Here is a 14,978-nt window from a genome sequence, read left to right on the forward strand (position 1 = left end):
TTAATTTCAGTGCTTTGTATATTTACAGAGGGATTATAACAAACTTCTACACTTTATCGACATTTTAATAGGTCAGTGCGAACATATGAAGTGTATTAAGGTGGACTGACTTATTAAACTGACGTGAATTTGCCCAAAGCCCCCAGCAGTTGTATGCAGCAGGGGCTGGGCAGACATGCATGATTGAGGTCATGCATCCAGGCAGTTTGTAAGATGATCCCTCTGTACTGAGCCATCAGCCATCCTTAGCATAGGGGCGCACTCATACACGCATTCCTGTCAAGTCATCTTGTGAAAGGCTGCTTGCTTCCAGCTTGGCTTGAAAGTGCAACCTTAATAAAACTCACTGAAGCCTGAGAGAAAATAGCAGTTCTGCAGCAGATAGTGTAGGGGAAAGAGACTGGGATATGCATATGCAGCTGACTAAAGCAGGCTACATGCTGGACTGTAACAGAGAGGAAACAATAAATCTTAGCTACTATGCAATAAATATTCCCAATTTTAACTAAGGAAGCTATCCTCACAGTGAAATTAAAAAAAAACAAACCAGTTTATCCAAGCTTGATTGTTAAAGTGCTGCTCCACTCTTTTTTCCAAAGACTTTAAGGGAAATTAAGAACAAATTTAAAGAAAGAGGAAGAAAAAGTTTTTCTTAAAGCAGGAAAGGAAAGTAATAATAACATGTCAGTTTTCTTTTCCTTTGCTTTCCTGGCAGTGATTCTTGCTCTTGTAGGCTGTACTAACCAGCGTCGGGGTCCAGAAGCCAGTGGGAGAAGATTTAACCGGGTGCAGCACGGGCAGTGCACCTATACTTTCATTCTGCCAGAACAGGATGGGAACTGTCGTGAAAGCACGACAGACCAGTACAACACAAATGCTCTTCAGAGAGATGCTCCTCACGTGGAACAGGATTTCTCTTCCCAGAAACTGCAACATCTGGAACATGTGATGGAAAATTACACTCAGTGGCTGCAAAAAGTAAGTGTTTCTTTTTTCATTTCTCACTAAATGTTTTTTTTGGGGAAATGTTTATGCTGTTCAAAGTTTTCATTAGTTTCTATGAGAACAGAAGCAATAAGGATTGATATAGTTCTTGGCTGTGTAGGAGAGAAATGTTTTAGCCAGAGCACACCCTTCCTAGTGACATTGCTTTTGGGAGCTGAATTTTCTTCACTATACTGAAAGATGTGATTTCTTAAAGTTTTTTTCAAGAAACTGTGGATGCATGTGAGTCAGAGAACACAAAAATCCTCCAGAGACTCTATTGACAGAACTTACCAAGTTCTTATAAGCTCTACTTATAGTTCACAGACTCAGCTCAGATGTCATGCAGGATACCTGCTACTGTGACTGCAAAAGGGAGCATTTTAAAAAATCAGCATTTAAGGGCACTGGGTTAAGAATATCATTGCTCCTCCATAAACAGATCCTGTAATACTATTCTACCCAGCTGATTGCTGGAAAGAAGCAGGAAAATATATAGGCATTCACACTTCTGAAACTTCACAGTAAACATTTTTAACCATGTTGAATACACTGGTCTTGTAATAGCCTGCTTCAATTTGTGTTTATATATGTGCATTCTTTCCTAGAAAGGGGAAAATGGCTTTCAAGGTGTTGCAGTAACTTAATAGAAGCAATTATTTTTATGAAGTTTGGGTCTGACAGGCTTAAATATGTGAATAATTTCACTCATATGAGCAGTCCCAGTCACCTTAGCATGATTACTCATGTGTGTAAAATTACATACCTTGCACAGATGTTGTCCATACTTTGGTAAAGAAAATGCTTTGGGGTAGCTGACCAGTTAAAATAAATAAACAGTCTGGGTGTAGCTATTTGTGATATTCCCATTCATATGCTGCCATTTTGACCTGGCAAAACTTAGAAAATTGCACAATTGAGTGATGCAATTAAGCATATAATCTGGTACAAGAAAGCTGCTGTATGTATCCATTACAGAGATACATCATTTAATTCCAACACAAGTTCATGCTAAGAATGAACATCAATAAAACACTAATGAAGATTCTAGTCTCTGGACTGAAACTTCATATTAGCATAGCTGCTGCTAACCTATCTCGTTCACAAGTTTTGTTTCATCCAGACAGTATATAAGACATGAATATGTTAAAAAGCATATCTACTAGAATTCTTATAGAGGATTTCCTGATTTTTTTTGTAAATTATTTTTCTCTTGCATATCTGGCCAAGCCAGAGAGAAAAGATTCTGTGTGGAAAATATAACCAAGCATTTAATTTTTAGACTACTTCCTTCATTTTTTAATGTCTTAATCTGCCTTGGGGAATATGGGGCTGGAAATAAGTGGATGTTTTATGTAGAGAAAAAGAAATTATTTTACTGTGCTTTGGCAGGCTGAGATAAGCAATAAAAAGAGGAAAGTTGTTTTCTGTTTTTATACACATATGATTTTACTTGAGGAAATTGCCTGCTGAATCATGTTTCTAAGACTTATTCTGTGTTTGTCCACTAGAGACTGAACTAAGATCACTGTTTCACTGAACATGAGGAAATATGAGTCTCTGGAGTGTGAATGTCTGAGGGTTAGTCCTCTCACACTTTGGAGGGAAGTGATTAAACAGGTAGGAAGCCCAGTGAAAAGTGTTTATATTAGGACTATTTTCTTCTGCAATGATTGTAAAACTGGCTGATAGCAGAGCTATTCCCCTCCTCCTTTCCCTCCCAGCCCCCAGTGCCCTGCTCCCAGGGGTTAGCATAAAACTGGGATTATGCATGTATCCCCATGTGTCAGTTTTCCTTGGAATGAAAGGACCTGTTTCTCTGTGTGAAGGACCATGTCTCACTCTGAACAAATGAGGCTGATGCATCTCCTTTATAGCATCTCTGAATACTGAATTTGCTTTGTTGCTGTTGCCACTACAAAGCATCTCAGCCATAACCCATTTCCTTTCAAAACATGCATAATGCTCAAGTGTAATGAATATATTATGTAGGTATCTCACATCTCATTTTTATACTCTGCATTTATATTCCAACCCCCCTAAACTTTCTACACTAGACAGCATTTTACAATGCACCTGCTGTGAATGAACTAAAGAATAATTAACAGTTGCAGGTCTTTTATTGGAGGAGAATACTTATATTGAAATAATGTTTAAGAATTTTAGAAATAGTTTCACTTACATAAAGGAGTTATGTTTGTTGATTTAGGTAATATATATAACTTTTAATAAAAATTTACATAACCAATGTTTGTCAAAGTGAATTATTTTCTCAGCACAAAAGCTCTCCTGTGATAGTTAAAAAATACTTGCTGAATTTTGTAAGAATCGTGGCTTGCTTAAATTTTAATTTAAAATTTTTATTTAATATCCAAACTATCAGATTTCTAGAAGCAAAACAAGTATACTTTTCTGTAAAAAATTAGCTTTGTTTTCTTAATGCAAAATTGCTTCTTTGATGATCTGCAAGCTTGATTGTAAATAAAAATACCCTTGCTTGGGGAGCCAGTTATAGGCAATTAAGGCCCAGCCTTGTCCATTATAATTTGCATATCTATAATCAGTGTAACTAGGGCTGGTTGACAAACCAGGGACATGGCAAAATGCTCTGTTCAGAAACTATGCGGAAGAAGATGATTTGGTAAACATTTTTAGAGATTTTCCTAGAACTGTTTATTTTAGTACCGGATAACTTTCCCCATTGTTTAAGCTTGGGTTTCATTTCTGCAATATGTTTATATTGAAGTTCAAAACAAACAGTTCATCACATTTTCTTTCTTGCAGTAACTGACTGGCTCACGTGACACTGTTTGGTATTTAGTTGCAGTGTCTAAGTATTGCCAAAGAGGAGTTACATGAAATGTTATCATCATGTCTTGCTTAGGAAGTTGCTGTTGGCTTGCTGAACTTACAGTATCAATGCACTCAGTGTATATTCAGGATAGCTCTATAGATGATATTCCATATACATTTTCTGACATCTAAATGACAGTAATAATTGTTTTAATAGTAATAAATTGGTTTTACATGATCCACTCTTTCTTTTCTTCTTGCTCATTATTTAAGCAGAGTACCATAAAAGTTTAAAAATATTGCTTAATTATAGTATACTATTAAAAGCTAACACATACAAGTATTACAAGACAGTAGATACAATTAAACAAAACAAAACAAATTAATAAAAGTAGCTTTAACTTACTTCTTTTCTCTTCAAAGTGCCTGTGCTGTTATTTACCAGCTAAAACTGAGGAAGTATGAAATTATGGCCTTTATTCAGCCATTAAAAAAAGAAATTATGAACAGTTTTTCTGGAATATCTGTAACCATCTGGTAGTCTAACATTTATTCTTAGAATAATTGTACTAAGTTATTTTTTGTGGCATTTTTTTGATCTTTGTTGACTTCCTTATTTTGCAAGAGTAACAGCACAAGTGCTTACCTAGGTTTTAAATAGGTAAGGGATCTAGGTTTTGAGGGGACCAGTCATTATGGAGAAACAAATGTCTCCTGGAAAGACCAGTGTCTATCATTCTGTGCTGTGGCTCCACTGAAGTCTGCCCCTTTGTGCTTTCTGTACCATCAGGGCTTAACTACTGTTTTCTGCAATGATATATAATAATATATGTGTGTGTGGAGCAGCTGATTTTTTGCCTTGGATTTTATATGGTGTGTTGAAGATGGGAAAATCCCTTACATGTCACTCTTGCTGTGAAGCTGAGTGGAAATATGACACAGCAAGGTGAGTGAAAATGTGACAGAGCCTACCCTGAGTAGGACAGATCTAAAGAGCTGTAATAATATCCTATCAAGCAAATTTATATTAATATAAAGATGGAGATGGTCACTGTGTGTGAAAATATTTTCATATTAAGAAACCAATTTTCACTAGTTCAACTATCACAAGAAATAGTAAAGTTCCATTTTATTTATAATTATGTTTCATTGGGCATTTTGTAATGTAACATGTGTCCTAAAAGTTCACATGATATTTGGATGTTAAGTGCAATCAGGAGCTACATGTTGAAATTCTGTTAACTCTCACAAAGAAAGGTGGTCAATGGATTTGGAATCTGCTATTCTGCATGCATGAGCATTGCTAACAGAGCTGTGTAAAGAATAGCTTTCCAGTAAATCTTTCCTTTTCCAAGGTAGACCAGAGCTAAAAGAAAACAGTGAAAAAGTTTCATCCCAAACTGGGAACTACATTCCTATTTGGCATCCACCTCAAACCTGTATTTATTTTTTAGACACAGAGGCTGCTTACTAATCTGGGAGCTCCTTTCTGTTTTGGAGTCAGTGATTTCTCACATCCAAAGCAGAACCCTATCCTAGTGATATTTGAAGGGCAGTTCCCACAAATATGTTGTGAAAAAAAGTGTAGAATACAAATTAGTGGGATTTCTTAGTGTACTACTCAATGAGCAAGTATATATGTATAAAATCAAGATTTAAGGAGTAAAAATAACTTAATGGAAATTAACTGGCTCTGAGAAAATTCATGTTTGAGTGTAAATCCAAAATTTCTTATATGCCCCCAAAAATCTATTGGCCAAAAACATGCCTGATTTTCAAAGCTTTATTAATCAGATTTCTCAAGCCCAGGGAATATTCTGGTGTACCCACAAGAAAGAGGCAAGACTTCAAATGTGGAAATGCCTGAAAGCTTTACATTACTGAGGAATAATTTATTTGGCAATTAATTTTTTTAAGAAGCAGAAGAATCAGGGAATTAGACTGAAGAACAGTTTCACATGTTGCCACATTTGGCAGCAAATTACTTGAAAAAATATTTCCCATGCTTGGAGCGGAGGCTTTATCATAATGTTCAGTAGGACCTGAATGTGTTTATTTGCAGTGATGACATCCATAATTAGGAAATTTCTGGTAACAATAAAATATTAAATTTATTAGTCATCAGATTTGTCCAACTGAGATCCCCAGTGGGAGATCTCATTTGGAGCACTGAGAACTTTTCTAAATGAAAACTGATATACAATAAATGGTATGTCATTTTGAGGGTGCTGAGAACTCACTGTTCCCATTCAACCAAGCAAACTACTCCACAGTGCTGTGTGCCCTGGAAAAAAAAAAATAAAAGACTGCCACTGGGGCAAAAGTAATAAGATTGGGTATGTTAGGCCTGCATCATTTTACCCAGACTTAGAATTATAGAATCACATCGTTAACATTAAAAAAGACTTCCAAGATCAAGTCCAACCTTTGACCAAACATCACCACGTCATCTAAATCATTGTACTAAGTGCTACATCCAGTCATTTCTTGAACACCTTCCTGGACAGTGGCTCCACTTACTCCCTGAGCAGCCTGTTACCATTCTTAACCACCCTTTCAGTGAAGAATTTTTCCTGTCATCCAACCTGAACCTCCCCTGGCACAGCTTGAGGCCATTTCCTCTTGTCCTGTCACTTGCTGCTTGGAGAGAAGAGACCAACCACCACCTCACTGTAACCTCCTTTCACGTAGTTGTAGAGATTGATAAGGTCAGCTGTAGCCTCCTTTTCTCCAGCTGCTCCTCATACAACATACTCCTTTTCAGCTGCTCCTCATACAACTTACCTTTAAACTGTTTACTAGCTTTGTTGCCCTTCTCTGGACCTACTCCAGCCATTCACTGTCCTTTTTGAATTGACTGGCCTGAAACTGGACGCAGCACTCGAGGTATGGCTTCACCAGTGCCCAGTACAGGGCAATCACTTTCCTAATTCTGCTGGTCGCACTATTTGTGATACAGGCCAGAAGGCCATTGGCCACCTTGGCCACCTGGCCATGCGCTAGCTCACATTCAGCTACTGTCAAACAGCACCCCCAGGTCCTTTGCCATTGGGCAGCTTTCCAGCCAGTGTTCCCACTGCAGGGGGTTATTGTGACCCAAGGGCAGGACCCAGCACTTGGCCTTGTTTAACTTCGTACCATTGGCCCTGGTCCATAGAGCCAGCCTGTCCAGATCCCCCTGCAGAAACTTCCTACCCTCCAGCAGATCAACACTCCCACTCAGCTTAGCTCAGTCTGTGAACTTACTGAGGATGCACTTGATCCCCTCATCCAGTTCATTGAAAAAAATCATTGAATAGCCCTCAGTACATGAGCCTTGGGGACTGCGTGGGTGGCTGGCCACTAGCTGGAAGTAGCACCATTCACTATCGCGCTCTAGGCCCTGTCTTAGACCTGGTTTTTTACCCAGAAAAGAGTGCAACTGTCCAAGTCATTGGCTGCCAGCTTCTCCAGGAGAATGCCAGTTACCCAAATAGTTTTTTCTTTGCTGTGGAGAATCTCTTAGTGCTGTGTCATTAGACAGTTGCAAGCCCAGAGGAAGACTCAGCTGTCTGAACTGTTCTGTGGAAGTTCCTGTTTCTTTTCACTGACCCCAGGAAAATCTTGAGCAGCTCACTTCCTGATTCAAATGCCTCAGTTAAGTATGATGGATTTAAACTTTACTTCTGTCCATGCCTGTAGCATGGACTTTGCTTGTGACTGTTAGGAAATTGTAAACTTGAAGTATTATGGTTTACCTTTTGTAATACAGATATAGCACTACTACTCAATTTCACAAGGCTTTGGGAAGCATATGTTATTTTTGTGTTGCTTTTGGGGTCTTTCTTGTGGAAGGTATTTTGTGCTCTTAACAGTGTATGTATTATAATAATGTTTCCAATATTTATGAAAAATTGTGAGATTGAAAATCTTTTGGAAGGAAATTGTTTTTAATATAAGTAACTAAATTAACTCATAAAAAATAAGGAGATAAATACAATGAATGTACATCTATAAAGCAAATAATATCTTGAAGGTTGCAGCTGGCTAAATGGGTTGTCCTACTCTCAGTCAGAATAGTCCTCATTCTTGCAGAGTTTTTAAAACCCATCAAGCAGCTACTGCTCCAACCTGTATCCATGTGCAAGGGACTGAATCTTGTATGGATTCTCATGAAGACCAGTGAGGTATACCTTGTTATTCAGAGCTACCAAAAACAGAATAACAATAATAAAAATTTTGGATAAACTCATTATCAAAACTGGGGTAATTTGCATGACCTATTGCAAGCAAAATCTGAAAGGTGAAGATACTTAACTATCTGTTTGTATTCATCTCAATTTACAGTTCAGCTTATTTCAGTCTTATTGTCTGTAATAGCAACAATTGCAGACAAGGAGGAGCTAGTAAATGAAGACCTTCTAAAAGCAGTATCATGGATTAAATTTGCTGTGAACTCATCTTTAACATTAGTAGCTCAAGTGTCTTGAATAAACAGCCCTGGTGTAAAAGTCTTCCCAGTAGCATAGGAATTTCCTCTCTTGTTAAGGGTTTGAAGTTTGATCAGGAAAAGGAAATTGAAATAGTTTCATATTTCATAGAAAAAAACTTTTTCTTAGGAAACAAGCTGTACTTTAACACAAAGTTATTTTTGTTCAATCACATGTCCATATTTTAGACAGCATTATGAAATACCAGGGTGGTGAATGTTCACTTGGAAGGGTAACTTAGAAATGCCATAAAATGTTGCACATTTGCACTGCATTCTCATTAATATTTCTACACAAAGATCAAGATTCACTTTTCATTGCCTTAGTTAGGAATCAGGTTAATCTAAGACAGTAAGTGACAGTAAGTCACTACTCAGCTGGGATAAAAATTCTAATCAGGGACTTGCACCAGTCTAGTTATCCCTGTTTAAAACTGCTGCAAATAAAACTGGCATAACTTCCTTGTCTAAACAAGACCTAACAATGACTTACACTCAACATTGAACAAGTATACGGTGCAGACTGTCAAAGCAAGACAGGTAAAGAGCCAGCAGGAAAGATGCTTAATTTACACTATATAAATAGTTTGCTTTCAGATTTAACTGAACCAACCCACCAAAAAAATTGTTTAAGACAATGCTGTAATTACTCAGAGGAAGTCATATAGAAAATCTGTATTCAAGGCCATGAAGCTACCTGATTGAAGGAAATTTCTTATACTTCCTTGACTAGCTTTTAGGAGGAGAAATGAAAAATAAACAGGAAAAAAAACAGTAAGAAAAGAGTAAGAGAACTATGCTATTTTTACGGTGGTATAGGTGTGTCTTTAGGAGAGTTACTTTAAAGGTCTTTTAAAGTATGTGATCAATCATATGATCTGTGTTACTAATCCTTTCTTAAAGGAGAGAGAAATAGGCTGAAAATCCATATAAAGTCCAATGTTGCAGCTGGAAAGTCTATGTAGGAGATCTATGAGTAACATGTGGCTGATGAAAAACTCAGTAAGAAGTCTGCAGAATTTCTTTCTCTTTAGCACCTCTGGTGCATGAGTGTGCACACATATATGCATTTTGATCTTTGTTCTCCTCAAACTGACCTGTTGGCATAAAAAAAAAAAAAAAAAGTTAGCAAGATGAAACCTTGTTTGTTGTACATTCATTAATTCTGTGTGGATGATTCCACAGCTGTATTGCTGAAAAAACGTTTTACAGAAGCACATTTGCTTTTGTCACTTCCAGAATGTATATGAAGCAGGAATTTTCATATATTCTGGAAAAAAATACTGGACTTTTGTTCTCCCATCCCAGGCACATTTGTCCTTACATGTGCATATGTTGCAAGACAAACCTGATTGTGCTCTGTATACATGACATCTGCTTCTTTAATAGAAAATTGCAGAGGTGTATAGCTACAATTTTTCATCACTTCTTCTGGGGATTTTTATTTGTAAATTCTTGCCATTTGTCATGTTGTCTCTAGTTGTCTTGTTGCAAATAGAAGTACCAGTCATTCCTTCTGACATAGGAATGTATAGAAACAACAAAAATTCTCTTGTTCTGGTTAGCCCAATTTTCTTCTGATTTTGTTCTGCCTGAGAATTTGGGTACTGGTATTCTTTCTCCTCTTTTACCAAGGACGCTTGAGAGATTACAGTAGAGATAGGATAAACTGAGCATTCCTGCCAGGATGAAATTAAGGCAAGATTAGGGAGCTGTGGGAGAAAATTTGGAGTATGAGCAGAAAACCTTAGAAGGTAATTTTTCTGTTTTTGACAGCCTGGCTTCTTTCATGCTAGAACACAGATGATCAGATTAGTGCTAATCAATTTTGAATCTAAAACTTATTTCTGCTGCAGGCTGATGTGCTGTTTGTAGACTGATCTTGCCTTCTTTCACATCTGAACTTCCCTTAAAGGCTTTCTGTACGCAAGAGATTTTTCTTGGAAGTTACTATTTAAGTTACAAAAAAAATAAAAAAAGCTGTTAGCTGGTCAGACTTTTATTTTCCTTATCTGTGATCCACCAACCTAAAACTGCAGAGGGAACTTTCAAGGTTTCAAAGAGAAAAGCACTATGTTTGAGGCAGGTGAGTGCTCCTGCCCACTATTTTAAATGTTGCAGCAAACTTTGAGTCATTACCAAAGGCTATTCATTCTTTAAAGTGGGATTCTTACGTCCTGATTGTATGTGGAAAAAAAAAATAGATCTGATTCTTGATATGTAAATTTAATATTTTGAGATGTATTTTAATTCTTCACCTCCAAGACACTCCAAATCCCCAGTATTGTAAATACGCGCAAGAATCAAAGGAGAAGTCCTAGTACAATCTCTAGAGATGCTTTTACACTTATCTTCAGGATTGTTGTGGACTTGCCTGCCCTCTGGATCATATTGTTTATGAATGTTTTAAGGTTGTCAGCCTATGTTTATAAAAGTGTATTTTTCTTTTGGAATCTCTTGCCTGCAAATATGGTCTTGCACAGTGGAGATTTAGGGAAAAATAATTTAGTTGTTGTTAAAATATAGGTTTTTGCGTTTCCTTTTTGTAGGCAAGTTATTGAATGAATGTTTGAATTTGTTTTAAACCACCCATGGTTCTATTTAATAGCACTTATTTTCACTTTCATACATTCAGCTTTGAGTAGCTTTAGTACTGTTTATTTTCTGGGAATTTTAGTTCTCATGCAGAAGTATTTTGAAGGAAAGAAAACTGTATTAAATAACTTTTTTTCTTTAAAACTGCCATCAGTTCATTGTGTGGGTAGCAGTGAGGGTGAATAATAGGTTCACTTACATGTTTCTTCTTACTTCTGAGTCATGCATTTGTGTCTCAAAAGGCAAGGATCTTCAAATAATTATATCACTATCACTATTAGAGCGCTACTCCTAAAAAAAAAAATGTTTGTTTTTTTTATTGAAAATCCTGTGTAGGAATTAGTTGATATTTCTAAAATCTCAGAGAAATACTTCATATAAAATGTTTCCCCAAAGTCTCCTCCAACACCAAAGAACTCAAAGGAGACTGCTGCAGCCTTTCAAAAATTGGGCATTCATATGCAGATAAAAGTAACAGAAATGAAGATTTAGAATCACTGTCTTTATAATTTAAGTATTAAGTATATTTTTTGTGTCATTTTACCAGGTTTTTTTGTCAGTTAAATATTTACCCTTCCCAGCCTTAATTCATCAGGAAATTCCTGTAGCCTTCTAGGCCACATCAGCAAGTCAACACAGTAATGGGAAGCCCCCAAACCACAACGTCTTTGGTGCTGTGTCTGGAATTTTGAGGATCTGCTTAGAAGGAAAATTGCTCAAAGAGATGATCTAATCTCTTCCTGAATGAACTATTCCCCTTTTTTCCTTGGCTGAAACGTCGTTCTTCACTCTGTGTGGGACTTACCATAGTAGAGATAAATGGTCAAGGGCCACCTATCTTTCCTGCGTCACTTCTATCCTGTCAATGGGAAAGGCCATCAATGCTCTGCTAGAAGGTTTTTCTGTGTTACTATTTTTGTGTGGAGGAGATATGGACTGCAAAATTCTTTATCACTTTAGCCTGTGAAATACAGAGGTGATGATTAAGGTTGTTTCTCTTCACATTTTTCTTGAATGATCCAGTTTGATCTCTTGGCTTTTCTAAGAATTCTGGCTGATGCAATAAATATTCTTTTGTATATTCCTCTGACATCGTTGACCTCCATGACATCCCACAGCTCAACCATTAGAGCCTCTGCTTTCATGTCAGTTGTTAAAAGAACTATTTGTACCTGTTCCAATACCAAGGTTTTATGCAGGGAAGCAAAAGGAAGACAACTGTATTTGCAGAGGCACACAGGGAAGAGGAGTTTGCCATGTAGCACAGTGTTATTGTTAAAGATAAAGGACGATTACAGCAGAATTAATACAATAATAAATGCAAAAAAAAAAATAAAAGTCTTGATCTACTTGATGACCCAGTTTTTAACTGGACTATCAGTCTTTGGAGGGTCAGCTCAGAGAAAGTGTAAGGGACCCAGAGAGATATTGAAAAGGCTAAATATAAGGTGGGAGGTGAGGGTGATGCTTCAGAGCAAGAATTCTGTCAGTTTGAGGTTGATAGAAGATTTGGTTAAAAATTCTTGGGAAAGGTAAATGATACAATCCACAAATTAGTGGATTTGCCAAGGTACCAACCTATCACTAAAGTACACGCAATCGGATACCTTGTCCTGATGTGACAGAAAAGACTGAGAAATTACTTTGGTATACAGTACTGTGTTCAGTAAAGTGTCCTGAAACAATGTAGATGTAAGCTGTTTACTGGTGTGTGGCCCTAGAAATGTCATAATACTGCGTACTTCAGCAGTAATATCGCCTCCTGAAGAAAAACTCATCATAGTTAAAATAAGATCTTCCTTTTTTAAAAAGAACAGGAAAACTATTCTTCTAAATTTAAGAATAGAGGAGTGAGTAAAAGAAGATGCTCGGCAGCATGTTTTAGTGATGAATCCAGAAAGTCTCCAAATTTTACTGGTTATCAAGATATATCTAAAATGCAGATAATCCCAGGCTGAAATGCTGGATGGAACCCAAATGCCCAAATACCCAAATGTGGGGCATTACAGGTTGTAACTAATGTGTCACACTGCCACCAGGAATGCCTTTGCAGCTATCAGTGATAACCTCATAAGCAGTGCTAGTGTTTGCTGTTTATGACCATTAAGTGAAGAAATAATTTAGTAGCATCAAGCAAGCACCTTGGACAGTTTGTGATGATGAGCTAGAGGTCAGGAATACTGGAAAGGCACTTGCCCAACTTTGCCAACTTTAAATATTGCAAGATCTAAGAACTTGACCCCAAGTGTGCCAAGGGTCCTTTTTTTGAGTTGATGTACTCAAATGTTTCATGAGGCAAGCTTTAACTAAATAAAATATATTTTTAAAAAATTTCATCATTGGAAAGTTAGCACAAGGACATAGCTACATTTTACAGACTTCAACAGGAGGTACAACTTAGCTGGAATTCCTCTGTTACACTGAACAAGCACATGCAAGTTTTATTCTTTTTGATAAGTGTGTGAGAATGAGAAGTCCAAAGACTTTTTTATAGAGAACATTGGCACAAAAGTTAAAAAAATAGGAGAATTTTTTTCCTTGCACAGTTTATCTAAAGAAACATTTGTCACTAATTACCTTTTTTTTTGCCAATGCTTGATAACTATTATGGCAAATGCTGTACAAGCCACATACATACAGAACAGGAATAAATTTAGTATTTAATTGTTTATTCAACATATTTATATATTGACTTTTAAAATGAAATGGATGTACCATTCACTTAAAAATAGTTAGAAAATTTAGCCGAGACTGAAACAAAAGAACTTTTCAAGAATTTGGTTTTTAAAGCTAGGATTAATGATTGCATTTCTTTAGTGCTAAACCAGTGAGACAAACAAACCATTTGTTATGTTCTAATGTTCTACCTTAATACCTCCCACAAAAACCCCTGCCTTACAAACCCTAGAAATAGGGGGAAAAAATAACAAAGAAAAAAGTTTGCTTGACCCAGGATTTAGTACTCCTACTCATCTTGGAAACATCTAGTAATTTGGCCACTCACCCCCTGGGGTATTTCCTAGAAGCAGAATTGAGCAAGACTGAAAATGTTTTTGTTGCACTGTTATGGGCATGAAGATAAGACATGAATTCTTGATCCATAAAATATGTACCAAGTGTGACATCTTTTTTCATGTGAGTTTTTAAAGACTACTTCAACATTTTTATTCATTACTTTCCTACCAAAATCATACAAAGCTCCTGATCAAATCATGATCAAAACTCTGGTTATTCATCACTAGAATTAGTCCTGTTTGTTTTTGTCTTTGTTTTTATTTGGTTTTTATTTACTGGGCTATAATTCACCATGATGGGACACTGAAAATATGTTTTAGGGTAAATTTCCCATATTCATTATTCTTAAGTTTCAAGATGACACCTCGGTGTTAGTTCTATCAATTTGGATTTGAATGCTGTCATGTTTTCACTTCCACAGCAAAATCCTTCAGAAAGGCTATAAGAAAGCTGAAGCAAGACTATTTTTAGAATACTATTCATAAAGCAATACAAGCTTTATATTTTGAGACATCATAAGTCAGAGTTGTTAAGTGTTTTTTTTTTTATCATAATGAATATTAATTTTGGTTTTGCTTCTCTTAGGCTTAGCCTGGCATTGTTATTATATTTTCCAGGTGTTGAGATCTTACCAAAAAAGTCAACTAGAAAAACTAGTCATTTTCTATGGGAACATAAAGGAGGTTTTCAACACAGTCCACAAACCCAAACTATATAATTAAAGAATCTTGACAGAATTAGAAACAGAAAAAAAAGGTCTTGACTCTCACTTGGAATGTGATTTTAATGAATTTATGTGGAGCTTGGCCTGATGCTACTCACAGTGAATCAGCAGGAAAAACTAAGCTCAATTTCTCTTCAGAAAAGGGGTTTTCCCAACCTCGGGCCCACCCAGCTTAAGCTGACTCCTTTTCTCCTTCTTCTGTCACTTTCAGAAGTGGCAGAGGTTACAGGTCTGCCTTTTGGCACAAGCTCTCTGGGTTCACCTACATCAAAATATTTCTGCCCTAGTATAAGGGAGTTATGTCTCTAGTAAGAGACAGACAGACCTCAGCTCTATTCAGGCAAACCTATTTGGCATAACAGGAAATTCCCAGATGGTCAGGAGGAATTTTAAAGGGTT

The 14,978-nt window shown here is 36.7% G+C and overlaps 1 protein-coding gene across 1 annotated transcript in view; it reads left to right on the forward strand.

The window, feature by feature from the left end:
- Positions 1–327: 327 nt before the first annotated feature.
- The window catches only part of ANGPT1 (angiopoietin 1), a 151,724-nt gene continuing 137,073 nt past the window's right edge, over positions 328–14,978 (forward strand). The window contains exon 1 of the mRNA XM_005516964.3: positions 328–978. Coding sequence (XP_005517021.1) covers positions 682–978 — 297 coding nt within the window. The 5' untranslated portion in view covers positions 328–681. The remainder of the gene's footprint in view (positions 979–14,978) is intronic.

The sequence above is a fragment of the Pseudopodoces humilis genome, chromosome 1 (genome assembly GCF_049639895.1).
Source record: "Pseudopodoces humilis isolate 2021_Gansu_Grassland_sample_001 chromosome 1, ASM4963989v1, whole genome shotgun sequence".
Taxonomy (NCBI): Eukaryota; Metazoa; Chordata; class Aves; order Passeriformes; family Paridae; genus Pseudopodoces; species Pseudopodoces humilis.